The sequence below is a fragment of the Cervus canadensis genome, chromosome 30 (assembly GCF_019320065.1).
Source record: "Cervus canadensis isolate Bull #8, Minnesota chromosome 30, ASM1932006v1, whole genome shotgun sequence".
NCBI lineage: Eukaryota > Metazoa > Chordata > Mammalia > Artiodactyla > Cervidae > Cervus > Cervus canadensis.
In genome coordinates, this window is record NC_057415.1 from 42,490,970 (window position 1) to 42,509,994 (window position 19,025).

A 19,025-nucleotide genomic window follows, 5' to 3' on the forward strand; every position below is an offset into this window, starting at 1 on the left:
TATACTGGAGTGGGTTGCCATTTCCTCCTCTGGGAGAGCTTCCCAACTCAGGGATCAAACCCACGGCTCCTGCATCTCTTGCATTGGAGGCAGATTCTTTACCCACTGAGCCATCTGGGAAGCCCCCATTGTCTGAAACACCCCTTCCCAGGAACCAGGCCAGTGGCATTTTCAGCCAGCTTTGGTTGAAATGGTCTGATCTCAAGATGAGACTGAAGTGCCAAAGGCAAACTCACATACAGAGCAAGGCCTGAACTGGAAAGAAGCCTTTACAGAGATCCCACATAAAGCCTGGAGGACCTCACACACAAAGAGGCTGTGAGCATGGATCCACAAGAAAGATGTACCTTCAAACTCCAGGGTCAGCAGGGAAAGCAGTGAGCCCAATGGGGCAACATGGGTACCACCTCTCCTTGCTCACCCAGTGAAGGAGGAAACAGACAGAATAGGCTCCATCTTGAAAGCAGGACTCCATCTTGGGCCAGACTGTGAATTTTGAGCTACATGCCCAGTATCTATGGAAACATACCAACTGGAAAACCAGGCCCCCGGAAGGAAGAGCCTCAGGGCTCATACCTAGACTCTCTGTAGCCTAAAAGAATACCCTAATTATCTGTGTAACCAAATAGAATCATAAATTCTATTAAGCTTATTGGGGGTATGACCACAGGCCTATTGATAATTGTCCACTGTTAACTACCTAGGCTTAAGGCATATGAATCATGGGTTAAGTTTGAGTGTATCTTTCTTTTCCTTTATTCAGACTAGTTTCAGGGAATTAGGGGAGGTGGATTTGGGCACGTACGCTTAGGGTATATAAGGTTTTCATGAAAACTGGTCGAGGTCCTTGGCTAAGAGGAGATTCTGCCTTGGCCCCGCTGGTGTAACAAACTGCACTCCACTATCTGCATTGTCCTTCTGAGTGAGTGTTTCCCGGAATGCGTGGCTGCAATACTAGACATGCTCTGGAGCCTTCTCTGGCCCCTGTAGGGACAAGAAAAGTGATGGCCTTAAACAAACAGACTGCCAGGTATTTCTCCAGCAAAGATGGGGTTATTCGGGGTCAGCAGAGAAGTGCAGTTCAGGATCTGCCACCGTGGTGAGCCATGTGGAGTTCCGGCACAGTGAGGGAAAGAGAGTGCTTCTATGGAGAAGAGGGAGGTGGGGGCGGGGGGGCTGTGGAAGACAGTCTGTGGCTGTTTGCTGGCCGAGTCTCTGCCGGGAAAGAAGAGAAGTCCTCTTCCTCTTGGGCTCTGCCATTGTCGCAGGGCAGGAGAGATCCCATTCTGGTCTCCCAGGTCTATTTAAGGTTTCTGCTAATTAACTTTTTACACTGGGTAGTTCTGGCCCAGGACAGAATACTGCCAGGGCAGAGGGTGCAGTTAAACAATCAAGATCAGTTCTCCTTTAAAAAGTTAACTTGTTTATTGTATAAAAGTCCCCGTGAGAAGGGATCCTGTGTTGGGAATGCTTTATCTTAGCTCTGTGAGGCAGAAAGCCTAGAGGTCAAGGGGGAGAGAGAGTTTAGACTTAAACAATTCCCTTCCCTGCAGATCACAACTCCTGATGTTCATAATAAAATGACAAAAGATGAGTTACTGATGAGTCCTTGACTGTAAAATGAATTTATGGACCTGCCTGTCTGATCAAGAATTAATGGACTGAATTTAACAGAAGGTTTTCTCTCCCCTCCACTTAGAGCTGGCAGGATTTTTATTGTATTATCTATCAGCCAATGTAAGGAGCATGTGAGTAAAATAAATGTGCAAGCCTGTAATGAATGTGAAAATCTTATGCATTTAATTGAAGCGAGGTCACTGGCTTCTTCTGGAGAGTCTCAAGGTCACTTTTCCCGTATTACAATAGGTGGCCTGTAGAAATACTGGTGAACTATCAGTAGGCAGATGGTGGTTGCTGAGATATTAATATCTAAATTATAGAAATATTAATACATTTGATTTTTATCACAAACTGATTACTTGCTCATCTTCAATATATCTCATCAAATGCAACACCATTTTTCCTGGGCATCTTCATGAAACACGCACAAGATGAAAAGAATTGGTGCGTTTGTGGACACGCTGTGTATCGACCACATTATCCACACACAGTCTGGATACTCAGCCACCGGACATGGCAGCAGCATCTCCATTTTTCAAACCATAGAACAGAGACTTTAAGCAACTCACTGAATTAATACAGCTGGAAATTGTGGGGCTGAAATTTTCAGTCAACATTGTGAACTTCACAGCTCAGGGGCAGAGAGCAGCAGATCTGGGGGGGCCGAGTCACAGCCGCACTGCATCACTTCTGCCACTCAGCCCCACCCCCCACCCCTGGGCAAATATCCCCAGGCAGTATCTTCCGACTCTGGTCCAGGGCTCAGTACCTTATTGAGAATGGGCCAGTTTTTGCCCAGGGTAAGTAAAGTCACACGCTTGGAGCCAGAGATTAAGATAAAAAAACATTTACAGTTATCAGTCAACAAAAATGCCAGAAGAAACAGTTTTCTAATTGCAGAAAGCCACTCAGATGATTTTCTGAACATACTCAGATAATTCAAACAACTTTGTAGGGATGATGAGTACTCTGTGATAAAGGACCACAGTCAGCTAACTTACACGAAAAAACAAGTCTTAATTAAGTAGGTCGGACCCAAGGGTCAAGCTAGTGGGAGGCGGGCAGCAGTCAGGCAGCACTTTTCCAGGGGCCCAGCCTCTTTCCTCCTCCAGGCAACACTGCAGTCCACAGCTGTGTCTATCTCCTGCACAACTGTTATCATTTCATACCTGGCTGACAATCCCAGTTCTTTTCAAGCTTTGAAGGTACTTGCTTTTGACTCACTGCCCTGACTTACTTCCACTTCAGCTTCTCAATCAGAAGTCAGCTCTTCCAGGTGCCACCTGTGTCCACAATTTAACCTGTACCACTGGGAGGAGGTAATTGAGTGATGCGTCTAAAGAAAGTAGGTCAAAAGTAACATTTCCAAGGCCCTGGTCTGTGCATACCAGGAGGCCACAGGAGCTCCCGAGGCCCTGGGCAAAGGGAGAATGAACAATCTCAAGAACGGGCTCCTGAGAGCGGTCACTGGTCCGTCCCTAACTCTCATCATATATTCACGGAAGAGATGTGGCCATCAATCATTACTTGATTTTTAAGGGCAACTTTTTTGAAAGAAGCTACCTTGAAGTGCAATAACAACAGGGACGAGCAATGGACAAGAGCCAATTTAAATTAGTAAAGCTGAAATTTTTTAAATGGGTATTTATTGAGTTCACAGGCAAGAACACACTGATCACACGTTTGCTGCTCCTTCTTCCTGGACTATCAGACTTCCTTCTCTGCCTAACTCACCTGAGTGAACGCTCCTTTTATCCTTCAAATCTTACTCTTGCACTACTGCGTTCCCTGGCCCCCCAGGCACTGGCTCACTCCCCCTGCCTGGCACACACTTTTCTCTTGAGATGTCGTCTGTCTGTTCACAGGCCTATCTCTGTCTTGTCAATTTTGTATCCCCGGGGCTTGGGTCACACAGCATAGGTGTTCAGTAACATTTGTTGAACTGAAGACTTCAAGAAAGTTGTTGTTTTTGTTCAGTTGCTAAGTCCTGTCTGACTCTTTTTGACCCCATGAGCTGAAGCACTCAGGCTTCCCTGTCCTTCAGTATCACCCTGAGTTTGCTCAAACTTGTCCACTGAATCAGTGATGCCATCCAACCATCTCATCCTATGTCATCCCCTTCCTCTGCCCTCAATCTTTCCCAGCATTGGGGCCTTTTCCATTGAGCCGGCTCTTCACATCAGGTGGCCAAAATATTGAAGCTTCAGCATCAGTCCTTCCCGTGAATATTCAGGACTGATTTCCTTTAGGATGGACTGTTTTGAAAATTAGGTAGATTAAAATTATTATTTGAAAAGGAAGGCTTGTCAATGGAGAGGACTTTTAAAGAAGTCCATTTGCTTACAGAACAAAATGTGAAATATTGGGTAGATTATAGTCTAAGATGCCACCCTTATGGCAGAAAGTGAAGAAGAACTAAAAAGCCTCTTGATGAAAGTGAAAGAGGAGAGTGAAAAAGTTGGCTTAAAGCTCAACATTCAGAAAACTAACATCATGGCATTTGGTCCCATCACTTTATGGCAAATAGATGGGGAAACAGTGGAAAGAGTGGCTGACTTTATTTTTCTGGGCTCCAAAACCACTTCAGACGGTGATTGTAGCCATGAAATTAAAAGACGCTTACTCCCTGGAAAGAAAGTTATGACCAACCTATACAGCATATTAAAAAGCAGAGACATTACTTTGTCAACAAAGGTCCGTCTAGTCAAGGCTATCATTTTTCCAGTAGTCATGTATGGATGGGCGAGTTGGACTATAAAGAAAGCTGAGTGATGAAGAACTGATGCTTTTGAACTGTGGTGTTGGAGAAGGCTCTTGAGAGTCCCTTGGACTGCAAGGAGATCCAACCAGTCCATCCTAAAGGAGATCAGTCCTGGGTGTTCATTGGAGGGAGTGATGTTGAGGTGGAAACTCTAATACTTTGGCCACCTGACGTGAAGAGCTGACTTATCTGAAAAGACCCTGATGCTGGGAAAGTTCGAGGGCAGGAGGAGAAAGGGACGACAGAGGATGAGGTGGTTGGATGGCATCACCGACTCAATGGACATGGGTTTGGGTGGACTCTGGGAGTTGGTGATGGACAGGGAGGCCTGGAGTGCTGCGGTTCATGGGGTCACAAAGGGTTGGACACGACTGAGCGACCGAACTGATAGTCTAAGAGAATATTCTAAGACATTAGCGTTCCAATAAATTTCCCCTTGGGTCTCAGCGCGTTAAGTACTGGACATCCCTCTGGTTACAGCGCCTGGGTGGAGGTGGGGCAACGTGCCCCCCCCCCCAACTTGAGGAGGCCATGGAGGCGGCGGCGGGGTGCGGGCTCACCCCCTTTCCCCCTCTCTCTCTCTGCCGCACCCACCCCTCTTTTCCCTTGTAGACCCCAATGTCTTTCCAGCCAGGACAACAGTGGGTGAGTAGACCAGCCCATCCGCGTGCCTGGCTGGCCCCGAGTGTACCCCGCACCCCGGGAAAGCCCCGGAAGACGGAGGGCTGGCCTGGGGCCGGGGGCTGGGGACCAGCCCAGCGCGCAGAGCCTCCAGCGCCCACCACAGCACCAGACCCCCTGAACGGCTACCAGGGGCGCAGGCGGGCGAGAGCCGGGCGGCACGGCCCCCACCAGGCCCCGCCCCCAGACCTCTCCGCGGGGCCCCGCCCCGGAAGTCCCTGCCCCCGCTTCTGTCCCCTGGGCCCGGACCCCGCGACTTCCGCCCAGGTCTCGTCCTCACGGACATCCGGCAAACTGACGAGTCAGAAGAGCGCTTGGCTCTGGGCCCCACCCTCGGCACCGGGATTTGCGTCATCTCCCTGCGCCGCCGCCGGAAGTTCGGGCTCTGTGATGGTGGCGCTCGGCCGGGAGCTGAGGTGGTCGGCGGCGGCCGGGCATGAGCGATGACCCGACTCCTGGGCGTGGTGCACAGAGTGGCTTTGGCCATTGTGGGCTGCAGTAGCCCGAGCTGCCGCAGTCTTGCCATGTTCTATGCCGTGAAGAGGGGCCGCAAGGCCGGAGTCTTCCTGACCTGGTGAGCAAGCCGCACCTCGCGGCCCAAGGCGGTGTGGGCGGCTTCGCGGCGAGGGGGCGGCAGTCACCCCCTGGAGCCCGCGCGGCCCTCTCTTGGGGTAGGCGCGTGGGGGCCCTGACGTCGTCGGCCTCGGTTCCGTTTCGTGTTTGCTGGGAGTATCAGAAACGTCATTTACAGTCAGGGGGTGACCAGAGGATTATTTCTATTTAATCCTTCCTGGTGACTCAGACGGTAAAGCGTCTGCCTACAATGGGGGAGACCCAGGTTCAATCCCTGGGTCGCGAAGATCTCCTGGAGAAGGAAATGGCAACCCACTCCAGTATTCTTGCCTGGAAAATTCCATGGACTGATAAGCCTGGTAAGCTACAGTCCATGGAGTCATAAAAGAGTCGGACACGACTGAGTGACATCACTTCACTTCTTCCCTTCTTTTGCACGCAAAGAGTTCCCAAACGGTGACACATAATGGAGCTCAACGCCTAATGTCATCTGCTTTTAAAAAGAGAAATTCTTGTCAACTAGTGTTTATATCCCCATAACAATCCTGTGAATTAGATGGGATTCTCATTTTTGGGTGCAGTTACTGTGTTACAGAAATTCAGGGGGCGAGTAAGTGACAGATGTAGGTCTTGAACCCAGGTGTTATGATTCCAGGACCAAGACTCTTCCCCCTGCATTATCGAGGTCTGTTACCTGTGTATGTGTTGTGAGTGCCCAGTGTTTCCCCCTGCAGCTATGCTGTGAGGAGGAGGCACCTCAGAAGCTGATCTCTATGTTGTAATGAAGTGATTAAAGACTCAAAAGTTCTAATATGCTTTGAGGAAGGCTACTTATGGTGTGAGTGTACTGTCTGGCTGGCACATAGCATGAAACAGGGTGAAGGGTTGGACATGCAAGATATACTACAAACACTAAGGCATGATCCTTTGCCTCTGAGGAGCTGACAGCCTCACCGTTTTTCACACTGTTCCCAACCTGAGAAAGTCGTCCATTAAAAAGTAGGGTAAATAACAGAGCAGGGAAGGTGGTAACACTGCCTTTTGTTTCAGGGATGAATGCAGAGCACAGGTGGACCGGTTTCCTGCAGCCAGATTTAAGAAGTTTGCCACAGAGGAGGAAGCCTGGGCCTTTGTCAGAAGGTCTGCAAGCCCCAGTGATTCAGGAGGTACAGCTCACATCTTTGTGACATTTTAGTTTGTTGAACGGAGACTGCAATGGCAACCCAATCCAGTACTCTTGCCTGGAAAATCCCATGGACGGAGGAGCCTGGTGGGCTGCAGTCCATGGGGTCCCTACGAGTTGGACACGACTGGGCAACTTCACTTTCACTTTTCACTTTCATGCATTGGAGAAGGAAATGGCAACCCACTCCAGTGTTCTTGCCCAGAGAATCCTAGGGATGGTGGAGCCTGGTGGGCTGCCGTCTATGGGGTCGCACAGAGTTGGACACGACTGAAGTGACTTAGCAGCAGCAGCAGCCTGTTCAAAGCTTGTCAAAGCCCAGGATTCTCTTGATCTATATGTTGCAGTGGTGGTTCAGTTGCTAAGTCTGCCACTCTTTGTGACTGCATGGACTGTAGCATGCCAGGCTCCTCTGTCCTCTGCTATGCTCTATATAGCTACTCTTCTAAACACAGAGAGGAGGTATTTTGGTCGTTTCCATTTTACAGATTAGGAAGTGGGCTGAAAGCATTTTAGCTGGGGACTGCTGTTGGTAACAGTGTTAGAGACAAGCCAGGACTCAGACGCCCATCCAGGCCCTCACTGCGCTTGATCCCGCCTTTGAGAATACGCGCTCTTGTTCGTGGGTTGAATGGGCTCTAATTGTAAAATGACGAATGTAGTTCTTTTCCCAGCATGCACCTCTGTGGCATTTCCTTTTTACCTTAGACGGAGTCCTGCAATTGGAACTTCCCCCAGTTCACGTGTTAGAAAGTAGTTAATTGACGTTTAAGGACTAACATAAGGGACACTGAGAGTGACTAATTTAGAGCACAAAAGTTTAAACTGTAACCTACCCTGAAGAAGTGTTTTTTATTTTCATGAACTTTACTCAGGCATTTTTTACGGCAGTGGATGAAGGCTGAGAGGAGACTATTTCAAATCAGCTTCTTTTGAGCAGTCTCTGGAGCTCACTGAGGTGCTCAAGCTTTGAACAAGTGCTCCTCTGGGCTGTCGTGACCATTTTGGGCAGAGCGGGGTTCTGGGAGAGGCAGGTCCTGCTAGGAATCTGCCCTGAAATGTGAGTTTCCGAAGTAGAGGAGACCCACCCTCCTGTGTGGCTGCTGCCGCCTCCATCTGCCAGCAGCCTTTCAACAAGGGTGTGATGTGACAGTTCCATTTTCTCCCCAGGTGGGAAATCAGCTTGGTATAGAAAGCTAGTTTGGAAGTATCAGTCTTGTCTTGGCTGGGTCCTTTTTCTTTTTTTTGAGATTTATTTTTGGCTGTGCTGGGTCTTCCTTGATGCAAGGCCATGCTCCCTAGTTTCGGTAAGTGGGGATAACCCTTGGTTGTGGAGCATGGGCCCCAGGCGCGTGGGCGTTTGTAGTTGTGCTGCAGGGGCTTAGTTGCCCCTTGGGCACGTAGGGTTTTCCCAGACCAGGGATCAAACCTGTAACCCTTGTATTGGCAAGCAGACTCAATCACTGGACCACCAGGGAAGTCCCCTAGAGGAGTATTTTCAAGGTAAATATGAGGAAATACAAGTGCATCAGAGTGGAAATACCAGTGTTGCTCTGGAGGTAGTGGAAACTTCCCTCCAGTTCTGCCAGGCTGGCCTTAGCATTCCTCTGAGACGTGTGGGGCGAGAGGCTGTGCCAGGCAGGAGGCTTCAGCCGATGCCTGTCTAGTCAGTGCTCAGTAAATGCACTGGTTTAGGGGTTAGGGTAGGAAATGCCTTCCAGTGTTGGGTTAAGGTGGTGGTTTTCGAGATCTCCTCTGTGTTCTTATTTCTGCTCCATGAAAGGGAAGTGCAGGGAAAGCGGCTTCAGGTCACCGAGTGCCTCCTTGTACAGCGGCTGTGATGGGTGAAGTCATTTGACGGAGTTCACAGCTGATGAAAGGTAGAGCTCAGATAGAAACCAGTTGTTTGAATCCTGGTCTCGTTCTTCTGCGTCAGCTGCCATAAGTACATGAAAGAGTTAAGCGAGCTATAGCCTGAGTGGGTATGAGTATCCGTTGAGGGTCACCCTCGGGTCCACTCTGGAGGGAGCGCTCGGCCAGTGCCCCCCCTCCACCCCCCGTGCAGTGCCCACCAGTGCTGTCCCTGCGGGGCCCCAACCCCGATACCTTTTGGCTTCCACTTCCCTTTCTTAATATGTCCCATTGTCTGTTCTCAGCTTATGTAGAAAAACTGGGTCCTTGTTTTCTCTTGGGAAAGAGCCTCTCAGATTTTCAAACTTTGAGCCCTAGAGGGTTTAGCACCCATGGTATCTCTACCGTCTGCATGGCGACCAGCGTTCTTCTTTAGCAGAAGCTTTGCTGTGGTCTTCACCCTGCCCTTGTGGAGCTTCTTAAGGAAAATTTAGAGTCATTTTCCAGGACATTAGTCTTTCCCTTTTTACAGAGCCCCACACAGGGTGTTTACGCCTGACTTGGTGAGTTTCTGGATTCTCCATCATTTCATGTTGTGTTGTTTCCAGTTTTTGAATAGACTCTATCTTTCAGGGCAAAAAACTAAACACGTAGAAGAACCACAAGTGAAAGCAAGCAAGCGACTCCGTGAGCCCTTGGATGAGGGTGAAAAGGCAGAGCCGTGTGCAAAGCACGTGAGACAGAGCACAGAGACACCACCTCCAGTTAGCAAAGACACCTTTTCTTACATGGGTATGTCTGTCTGGAATTTTTAAAATTTTGGTAGTGTAATTGTTTATGTGTAAAAACTTTTTCCACTTCATAAGGGAAATTTGAGCTGATGTGTAACATTCTTACCTGAAAAAGTTATTTAAAAATCTCTGAGGTCACTATTTTATAATCAGTCAAATGGTGCAGAATTATTAGAATTTTAGACATTCACTGAAAACTGTTATATAAGCTACACATAAAAAACTCTGTGATCTTTGTAAACACCATTGTTCTCTATGGACACAGTATTTCTGGTCCCTAAAAAATGCAAAGACTTCAGCTCTCCAGATAAGAAAGGCCCTGGACAGAGCTCCTTTGCATGCTGACTGGCGCCAGTATCTTAGCATTTACGTGCCGTCTTTGCAAAACAGACATGATTCTGTCGTCTCCTGTGAAGCAAGATAGTTGTGAGTGTCTCCTGTGCCTTTAACTCTAGGAATCAAGTGTTTATATTTAGTGACTTACGGTACATGAGTCTCCTTTTTGTCTTTTACATGTCTAAATAAAAAACACGAATAAGTAGCAATTTTTATATAAATCAGTGTATTTGGGGGTTCCAAGTTTTCCCAAAGAAGAAGCCATTTTAAAATTCAAAAGTGAAAAAAATAAATAAAATTCAAAAGTGAAGTCGCTCAGTCCTGTCCGACTCTTTGCGACCCCGTGGACTGTAGCCTACCACGCTCCTCCGTCCATGGGATTTTCCAGGCAAGAGTACTATTCAAGGGAATTATAAATTCAAGGGGAACCAGTAAAAAAAGTTTGGTCAGACCGTGTGGAAACTGTGTTTGAAGTTATATGAAAAGCAGAATCAAATGGTTTAGATCAAGTGAGGCAGATACTTGTGGGTGACTGGGAGATGAGTGTGCCCAGCGTACCAGCAGGTGCCTGAAGTGCGAGGGTCCCCGACTCAGTGCCTGATGGGTCCTCACAGTGGGCACAGAGCCCAGGACCCAGGAGGCCGTCATACTGAGCGTCTCGTTCACTAGACCGTGGTCTCCAAGGCTCCCAGCCCCACCCTCTCACGCCTCACCTCCACCCCGCTTGCCTTCGCCTGTTTAGTCTGCCCTCTGCCGCACGCCGCACAGACACGGCTTCTGCTGCCCCACACCCCTGCTCCCCGGCGCCTGGTAGCCCAGGGCCCCCGGCCTTGCTGAGTGCCCTGCTGGCCGTCAGCGGCCTGAGAGTCACTCCTGCTCTGCCTTGTTCTTTATACAGCGTTGGTGTGTTGATCAAACTCTTTTGGTGGAAAGAAGCAAACAGAACCACAGTTCACTGTAGCAAAAGGCCCAAGACAAAAGTTAGGTCCGCATTTGTCAGAGGACTTGCCCTTCAGGCAGGGAGGTCTTCATCACCGTCAAGGCACTGGTGTCTGCAGGGGCCGCTTCGGGGGTAAACGCACCCCCGACCCCTGTGGGGAGGGGGCGGTGGCATTGCTTGTTGGCCTCTGAAGCAAGCATTGTAAACAGCAGCAGGTTCTGGGTTTACAGAGCAATCGCTTTCACTTGAACTTGCCCAGCAGGCAGGACTGAAATATGAGTGGATTCCAAGCAGGAAGTGTCAAGTGCCCCCGTGCGGCATTAGTAATGTTCTCCTGCACAGAAAACTTCTGAAGCGTAAATACCCTCTTGAAGTAGAATGCTAACTCAACTGTAGTAAATCTTTTAGATGAATTCCAGTTTTTCATAACGCTGATCCCTTGACGCTCACTCGGTCTCCCACTCACAGGGGACTCTGTGGTCGTCTACACCGACGGCTGCTGCTCCAGTAACGGGCGCAAGAGGGCCCGAGCGGGAATCGGCGTTTACTGGGGGCCGGGCCATCCTCTGTAAGTAAGCCAGAAAAGCGGCTTTTACTAAGCTTCACAGTTAACTGAGTCATGCTTCAAAACCTGGGAAAGGATGAGGCAGCGTCTGCCACTGTTTGATTATTTGGAGGCGTTGGCAGGGCTAGCAGGAGGGTCCCGAGCCCCTGGGAAGTGGTTTTCGCAAGGATGCACCAGGGGCGGCTCACCAGATTGGGACCCTGTGTCCCCGCCACTCTTGAAGATGAGTGAGCTTAGAGGTGACCCGTGGTTTTCAAAAGGCAGAGAGTCAGGGTGAGGGGAAGCGAGATTGTTCACATACGCCTGCCCCACGTGCGGAAGAACTTGAGTAACTGACGGGTCGGAATTCACGTGAAGGAGGGATTGGATCCCTGTGAAGTAGCCGCTCACCGGTGTCCAGGTTCCCGAGCGGCCCCGGCGGGAGCGGGGTCAGCCGCGCGGCGTGCTGCTCTCGCGCCTCCTGGCCTGTCCGTCCGCCACCTCCGCTTGATGCCTCACTTAGCCTTGAGTCCTCCACGGGGTGGCGAGCTCGGGTGGTGTGAGCATCCAGAGGGGTAGTACCCAACCAGGACCACACGCTGGTGAGTTTCAGGTCCAGAAATTAATCTCGGGTTTTGCCTCCTGGTCCAGGGTTCCCCTACAAGACCACACCATAGCGCTTCTCAATAAAATGTAGGGTTTCTTGGTTTGATTTTTAAACGCTGTGTTCTTGAATGATGCTTTCATGTTTCATTTAAAAAATGTATACAAGCCTGTTAGCCATTAAGAGACTTATAGAATGAATCACTTTGAGAATTAGTGTTATAATTTTATTTTCCTTTGTACTGTTTTGAAACCAGAAATGTAGGAATTAGACTTCCTGGGCGACAGACAAACCAAAGAGCAGAGATTCATGTAAGTTATTGAATCTGTTTTTCTACCAAATGTGTCAGTTTATCGTTCTTACCTGTTGACTAGAACATATCAACGAACTCTCTACTCTCCGTGTATGTAAGATACTCAGAGTCCAGAAGTTTGGGGCAATAACAGTCCTGATGAACAGGATATTTCTAGAAAAATGATAAAACTTGTTTCAAATAGATGTCTAAACAGGAGAATTGTATGTGTAGCATTATTTCACATAAACAATATTATCTTTACAATTAGCACAGGAAAAGGAATTTAAATTTTTTGGTAATTTTGAGCAACAGTGTCGAAAGTTGAATGGTCTTTTCAGCATGAAACTGGTGTGTTTCTTCAAGGCAGCCTGCAAAGCCATCGAGCAAGCCAAGGCTCAGGACATCACTAAGCTGGTTCTCTGCACGGACAGTATGTTTACCATCAACGGTAAGCGGCCACGTTTGCCTTCTCCTAGGGTTTTTGGAATAATTATGCAGGGCAGTAGGTGTTTCCTTCCCTGGAGGAGGTGTGGTGTCAGGGCGGGACCCAGGCGGTAGGGGATGGCGCTGGTGTGTTGGGGGTGAAGGAGGCCCGCACTGGTCCGGGGTTGGCCCCAGAGGCTCGGCCGTGATGGGCATGTGCACTTCCTCTGGGAAGTTCTGCACGTGGGACCACGACTGCGAGGGGCTGTGGGGTTGTGGAGGAGCGGGGAGGAAGCGGGGCCTCAGCCCCAGAGCCGCAGGTTGTAGGTTGAGTGGAGGGATGGAGGAGCCAGCGCACGGCCCCGTGGGAAGGAAGGTCCAGACAGTGACTCGGGTGCCAGCGGAGCGGCGGTCAGAGGGCCGTCTAGGGAGGAGGGAGGAGCTGCGCGTGCGGGAGGGACCTCTGAGCGTGCGTGTCGTCCAGGCATCACCACCTGGGTGAAGGGCTGGAAGCAGAACGGCTGGAGGACCAGCACCGGGAAGGAGGTGACCAACAAGGAGGACTTCGCGGAGCTGGAGCGGCTGGCGCGGGGCATGGACATTCAGTGGGTGAGTGCCGGGCCGCACGCTCGCCGCTCGGGCTGCGAGGACCAGGGGAATCAATGAGCTGGAGCGGCAGTGGTTTGGGGAGTGACGTGATGACCTGGGTCCAGGCGGCAGCGACACGGACGGCAGTGTGTGTGAGAGCGCCCCGTGAGGAGTGCTGCTGCTGCAGGCGGGCCCACCGCGAGAGCCGCCTGTGAGCGTCAGCTCCTGGTTTCTTTGGGGTGGCTGTCACGTCAGTTAAACCAATGTATAATGTGTCTCGTTAAGAACGTAGTTGCGTGCTAAAACTTTAGTAATGTGATTTTTTTTCTTATGCTAGGTCACTTTTATTAAAATTACCTTTTTTTTTTTTGCTTTTTGTTTTATGTTGGAGTATAGCTGATTAACGATGGGGTGGTAGTTTCAGGTGGACAGCAGGCTCGGCCCTGTATATACACTGGATGTATATGTATCCATATCCAATGGAGAATATATATTCATTCTCCCTGAAAGTTAAAAGTCCAGTCACTTTCTCAACCCTACCTGGCTCTCCCAGCCCAGGACCCTCTTGACCATTCGGCAACCTGTTTGACATTTAAACTTGCCTTTCAGGGACTTCCCTGGTGGTCCGGGGGTCAGGACTCCGTGCTTTCACTGCTGAGGGCATGAGTTTGATCCCTGGTCCGGGAACTAAGTCCCGCAAGCCTTGAGGTTCAGCCAAAAAATAAAATAAAAAAATTAGTAAACTTGCCTTTCAGCAACCTAAGTGCAAACAGTGGTTCAGTTACACGAGGGCACCCCTTCCGTGTAGCAGCCCTGAGGGAGAGTAAGGGGGGGGTGTGTGTGTGTGAGACATACATTCCATCCATGCCTCTACTCTGCCTGGAAAGCTCACCATTAAGTGGGAAAAAACCAACACAGCGCTGAAGCCCCGTCTGGGAGAAACAGTGGGTCTCTGCCGGCGCGTCTGGTGCTCGGGTGCGGTGGGCACACGCCTTGGGCTGCTCCGAGCTGCGCTGAGGGGGCTGAGGGGGCCCCGCGCTCGCCCTCTCTGAGGGGTTGGCTCCTACTGCAGTGAGCGTGTAGTCATGTGCTGCTTGTGTAAAACACTGGTAAGAATGAAAGGAAACATTTTACTTAACAGATGCATGTTCCTGGCCATTCGGGATTCAGAGGCAACGAAGAGGCGGACAGATTGGCGAGAGAAGGCGCGAAGCAGCCCGCAGACTGAGCAGGTGCTGTAGCTCCTGGAAACCCTAAGCCGTGGCCCCTGTCCCCCCGTGTCCCCTTTACTTTCCGGGGTGAAGAATACAGCTACAGGCTGGGCCCCACCGTCTGTGGGCAGACCCGCCTTTCAGGCTGAACCCAGAAGGCGGGCTGGCGGTCTGTGGTGTGTGCAGTAAAGCCGGTTGGATGGTTCATAAACTGAACATCCGTTCAGATTTGAGAATTTTGTGAGATCTTAGCATTATGCTTTATCGGGCTTGATACTGTTCTCATTAGCTGTATTGCAGTTTGGACAAAAATGTCAGGGCCTTGGTTTCACAAGGACGAGGTCGTCACGGGTTTAAAAACGCAGGCGAGAAGTCTAGGTGTTTTCTGAAAGCGTTCATTTGCCTTCCAGTCGGCGGGATGGAGTCAGGACTCTCGGGTGGACCTGTGCCTTCGTGGGGCTGGAGGAAGGTGCAGCCCCCCCCACGACCCACGACCCAGGACCCAGGACCAAGACCCAGGACCCATGCCCAGCCAAGGGGACGTGGCTGCGCCTGGTGGGCATGAGGGGGGCCGCCTGCTCCCGCGGTCACGGCGTCTGAAGACAGTGGTTGTAGATGAATGCTGTAAAAGTGTCTTTGGTTATTTTTGTTAAAAGCACCTTGAAAATGAAAAACTTTAACGTTGTTTTTTTCTTCTATTAGAAATTTTGTCATAAAAGCATGCAGAAAATGATACAAAATAAATGGACAGCTTATTGAATTACTGTTACTACTACTACAAACACCGTTACCATTATGACGATTACTGCAAGGCGAACATCCTTGTGACCACCCCCCGGGCCAAGAAAGAAAACCTGGCCTGGCGCCTCCATGCACAGCACCCCCCCGCCTCCCCGAACCAACCCCACTTCTACAGAGGCGACTTCCTGCTTTTCTCCGGGCAATTTAGTCTGCTAATTCTTTACCTTGATGTTTCTTTTTTTTTTTTAATTTATTTTTAACTGGAGGCTAATTGCTTTACAACATTGTGTTGGTTTCTGCCTCACAACACAGGAACCAGCCTTCAGGATACGTATGTCCCCTCCCTCCTGAACCTCCCCTGCCCGCTAACTTGACATTTCTTGAGTTTCTTTAATTCACAGGTTCTGCCTCAATCCATGGTCTCCCTACAGTTTATCTGTTGAAGAGCCTGAGCAATCCGCCCTGCCGGTTCCCACTCTGAGATCTGTTACTTCCCGTCTTGGGCCGTCCAGCGTGTTCCCGCGCCTCTGTCGCCTGTTGGCAGTGGGCCCCTCCCATGGGCGTGTGTGTCCCGGGCGCTCATCAAAAGGCGGCAGCGGCTTCATCCTTCCCGCCCGGGCAGCTGCAGCGCTCAGGGCCCGGGTCCGTTAAATCTCACAGGTGGCAGAAGGCTGATACCCTGTCATTCTGCTTGTCTATTAGCTGGAATGGTTTCAGAAGCTCCGTCCCCTCATCTGATTTTGGTTCCAGGGGGTAGAGGTCACATACGAAAGCCAGGATAAGTGCTAAGATTGGCTCCCTGTCATCCTGAGAAGGTGACCAGTTAGGGGTTTTTCTCTGTGTGTTTCTATAACATGTAAAGGTACGTATCGCTCATGAACTCAGTACTTGAGCCGCCTTGGTGGATTCCAGTCCAGGCACCCAGCTTGCAGCTGGGGGGAGCCTTTCAGTTGGCTCTTGATTGCTCTTCATGTTCACGTGCGTACATTTCCTGCTGGTCCGTCTCCAGCTGCAATCTGGGTTTCCTGTTTGGGGGAGATTTTATGTTTTTGTGTCTCTAACGAGGGCCTCAGTTGCGCCTGTGTTCCCTCTGGGGTTTAGATGTGTCCTGTCATATCCCAGCGCCGGGCGTGCCCTGCCAGCATCTCCTGGATTAGGGTCGTGGGGGCTGAGGGCCCCCAGGGAAGTCAGTCCAGGCACCACTGCAGTTCAGCAGCTTCAAGAAATCAGGGTCTTACAGTCAGGGATGTGTTGCTCTTTAGCGGTATTTTAACTCCTCAGGGCCTGAGAATTAGCTGCATTATTTTGGCTGGGGTGGGGGGGGTCTTAATTTGTTGGCATAGGTGACTCGATCCACAGGCAGTGTCTTAGGTCTGGGGTGCTGACATCCTGCCACGGCGCACCCTGCCCTGAGTTTGGAGGGGCTTCAGGTAGAAAACAGACCCACCTGCATGTCTCGCGGAGGGTGTGGGGTCCTGAGAGCCCAGGCAGGGGACGTTGGTTGGCATCTGGGAAGGGTGGTGGGGCTGGTGGACATGCAGGAGAACTACCCCACTCAGGACGGGACGAGACGGTGCCGGGGGGAGCGCAGCAGCTCAGTCAGGGCACAGAGCACTTCCTGGACAAGCCTGTCCAGTCATCAGGGCCCAACTGGAGGACGCTGAGCTGCATGCGAGCATGCAGGCTGCAAGGGGCTGAATCGTGCCCCCGGCACAGGGTGTGACTGGGTTTGGATGCTGAGCCTTTCCTGAGGCGGCTGCATTAAAATGAGGCTGTTTGGGTGGCCCTAGTCCACTCAGGACCCCGGGGACACCTGCAGAGGGAGGGCCACGTGAGCACATGCGGGACGGAGGCCGTCTGCAGGGCAAGGAGGAAGGCCTCTGGGAAGCCAGCTCTGCTGACATCGTCATCTTCGAGCCCAGCTCCAGGACCAAAAGGACAAAATTCTGTCTCAGCCCCAAGGCTGCAGTGTGTTGCTCTGGACGCCTGAGCAGACGGGATAGTTCTGTACATGGAAGTTGGGAAGGTTTCCAACTGGAAATGGTGACCACAGGCCGCGGGGTCACGATGACAACTAAAGACTTTCAAGGTTGTTGGCTGAACTATTCTTTGTAATTCTTCTCAGGTAACTTGTCATGTATGTTTAATACGAACACATGCAAATAGAATATAAATGTTAAGGAAGGACTTCCCTGCTGGTGCAGTGGATAAGAATCCATCTGCCAGTGCAGGAGACACGGGTTCGATCCCTGGTCTTGGAAAATCCCACGAGCCTTGGAGCAGCTAAGCACACACACCACAGCTACTCAGCCAGCACCCTAGAGCCTGGGAACCGGAGCCCCCAGTCCCTGCAAGCAGAGAGAGCCTGCGTGCAGCAACAAAGACCTAGTGTAGTCATGAGTTAGTTAATTTACAAACAGACTAAGGAAGCATCGCCTCACCTGTCAGAATGGCAGCCATCAGACAACTGTCAGGATGCAGAAACAAGGGGCCGCTCACACACTGTTGGCGGGAATGTCAATTGGTGCAGCTACCGTATGCACCTGTATGGAAAACACTATGGCAGTTTCTCAGCTAAAAATAGAACTATCCTATTACCCAGCAATTCCACTCCTGGGTGTTTATCCAAAAAAAAAAAAACAAAAGAATTTGAAAAGATAAAGTGCGCCGCTATGTTCATCAGTTCAGTTCAGCTGCTCAGTCCTGTCCGACTTTTTGCGACCCCGTGGACTGCAGCACTCCAGGCCTCCCAGTCCATCACCAACTTCCAGAGCTTCAAACATATCCATTGAGTTGGTGATGCCATCCAACCACCTCATCCTCTGTCATCCCCTTCTCCTGCCTCCAATCTTTCCCAGCAACAGGATCCTTCCCAATGAGTCAGTTTTTTGCATCAGGTGGCCAAAGTATTGGAGTTTCAGCTTCAGCATCAGTCCTTCCAATGAACACCCAGGACTGATCTCCTTTAGGATGGACTGGTTGGATCTCCTTGCAGTCCAAGGGACTCTCAAGAGTCTTCGCCAACACCACAGTTCAAAAGCATCAATTCTGGCACATGCAGTCATAACTACAGGGGATGGAAGTTTTAAAAAGTATATCCCAGAAGATGAAAATTTGCTTTAACAAGTGTGCCAGGCCTCTAGAAGTTAGTATGTTAAGCTGAACCAACTTGATTGGATTCGCTGTCCGTACATAGGGCTTGTTTTCCAAAGAAAAATATTGTTTAGAGTAGCAAACTTATAAGCCTGCTCAGGCATGTTGTAAAGCCGCTGGAAAAGTAACTTGGAGCAAGTTTTGTGAATGGAAATGTAGTGCTCAAGTCACATTCTGCTTTAAAAAGTTGTAACAAATACAGATGAATTAAAAAAAAAAAAAAGCATCAATTCTTCGGCGCTCAGCTTTCTTCACAGTCCAACTCTCACATCCATACATGACCACTGGAAAAACCTTTGTTGGCAAAGTAATGTCTCTGCTTTTTAATATGCTGTCTAGGTTGCTCATAGCTTTTCTTCCAAGGAGCAAATGTCTTTTAATTTCATGGCTGCAGTCACCATCTGCATTGATTTTGGAGCCCCAAAAAATAAAGTCTGACACTGTTTCTATTGTTTCTCCATCTATTTGCCATGAAGAAATGGGACTGGGTGCCATGAACTTAGTTTTCTGAATGTTGAGTTTTAAGCCAACTTTTTCACTCTATCACTTTCATCAAGAGTCTCTATAGTTCCTTTTCGCTTTCTGTCATAAAAGTGATGTCATCTGCATATCTGAGGTTATTTCTCCTGGCAATCTTGATTCCAGCTTGTGCTTCATCCAGCCCAGCATTTCTCATGATGTACTCTGCATATAAGTTAAATAAACAGGATGACAATATACAGCCTTGACG

The 19,025-nt window shown here is 50.0% G+C and overlaps 1 protein-coding gene and 1 long non-coding RNA gene across 4 annotated transcripts; both read left to right on the forward strand.

The window, feature by feature from the left end:
• The first annotated feature begins 1,410 nt into the window (after positions 1–1,410).
• On the forward strand, positions 1,411–18,566 carry LOC122431974. Its single transcript, XR_006266678.1, has 3 exons — positions 1,411–1,422; positions 16,387–16,392; positions 18,278–18,566. It is a non-coding gene; the product is annotated as an uncharacterized LOC122431974 (long non-coding RNA).
• On the forward strand, positions 5,416–15,161 carry RNASEH1 (ribonuclease H1). 3 transcript variants are annotated; one of them, XM_043453652.1, is made up of 9 exons: positions 5,416–5,636; positions 6,686–6,801; positions 9,303–9,461; positions 11,205–11,304; positions 12,141–12,195; positions 12,543–12,627; positions 13,087–13,211; positions 14,332–14,422; positions 14,812–15,161. In XM_043453652.1, exons 1-8 carry the CDS (start codon positions 5,506–5,508, stop codon positions 14,416–14,418), a joined length of 858 nt encoding a protein of 285 aa, XP_043309587.1. In that variant the 5' UTR covers positions 5,416–5,505; the 3' UTR covers positions 14,419–14,422; positions 14,812–15,161. The 3 variants fall into 3 exon arrangements, with proteins under 3 accessions (XP_043309587.1, XP_043309588.1, XP_043309589.1); XM_043453653.1 differs by having other exon boundaries at positions 5,419–5,636; positions 9,324–9,461; XM_043453654.1 differs by lacking the exon at positions 9,303–9,461 and having other exon boundaries at positions 5,419–5,636.
• Positions 18,567–19,025: the final 459 nt, after the last annotated feature.

Bases quoted from the DNA above. Each gene is read 5' to 3' on its own strand.
- RNASEH1 (XM_043453652.1), top strand. From the start codon at position 5,506: ATGACCCGACTCCTGGGCGTGGTGCACAGAGTGGCTTTGGCCATTGTG. The intron at 9,462-11,204 runs GTATGTCTGTCT...TCCCACTCACAG, and splicing joins AGACACCTTTTCTTACATGG to GGGACTCTGTGGTCGTCTAC. The intron at 12,628-13,086 runs GTAAGCGGCCAC...CGTGTCGTCCAG, and splicing joins CAGTATGTTTACCATCAACG to GCATCACCACCTGGGTGAAG.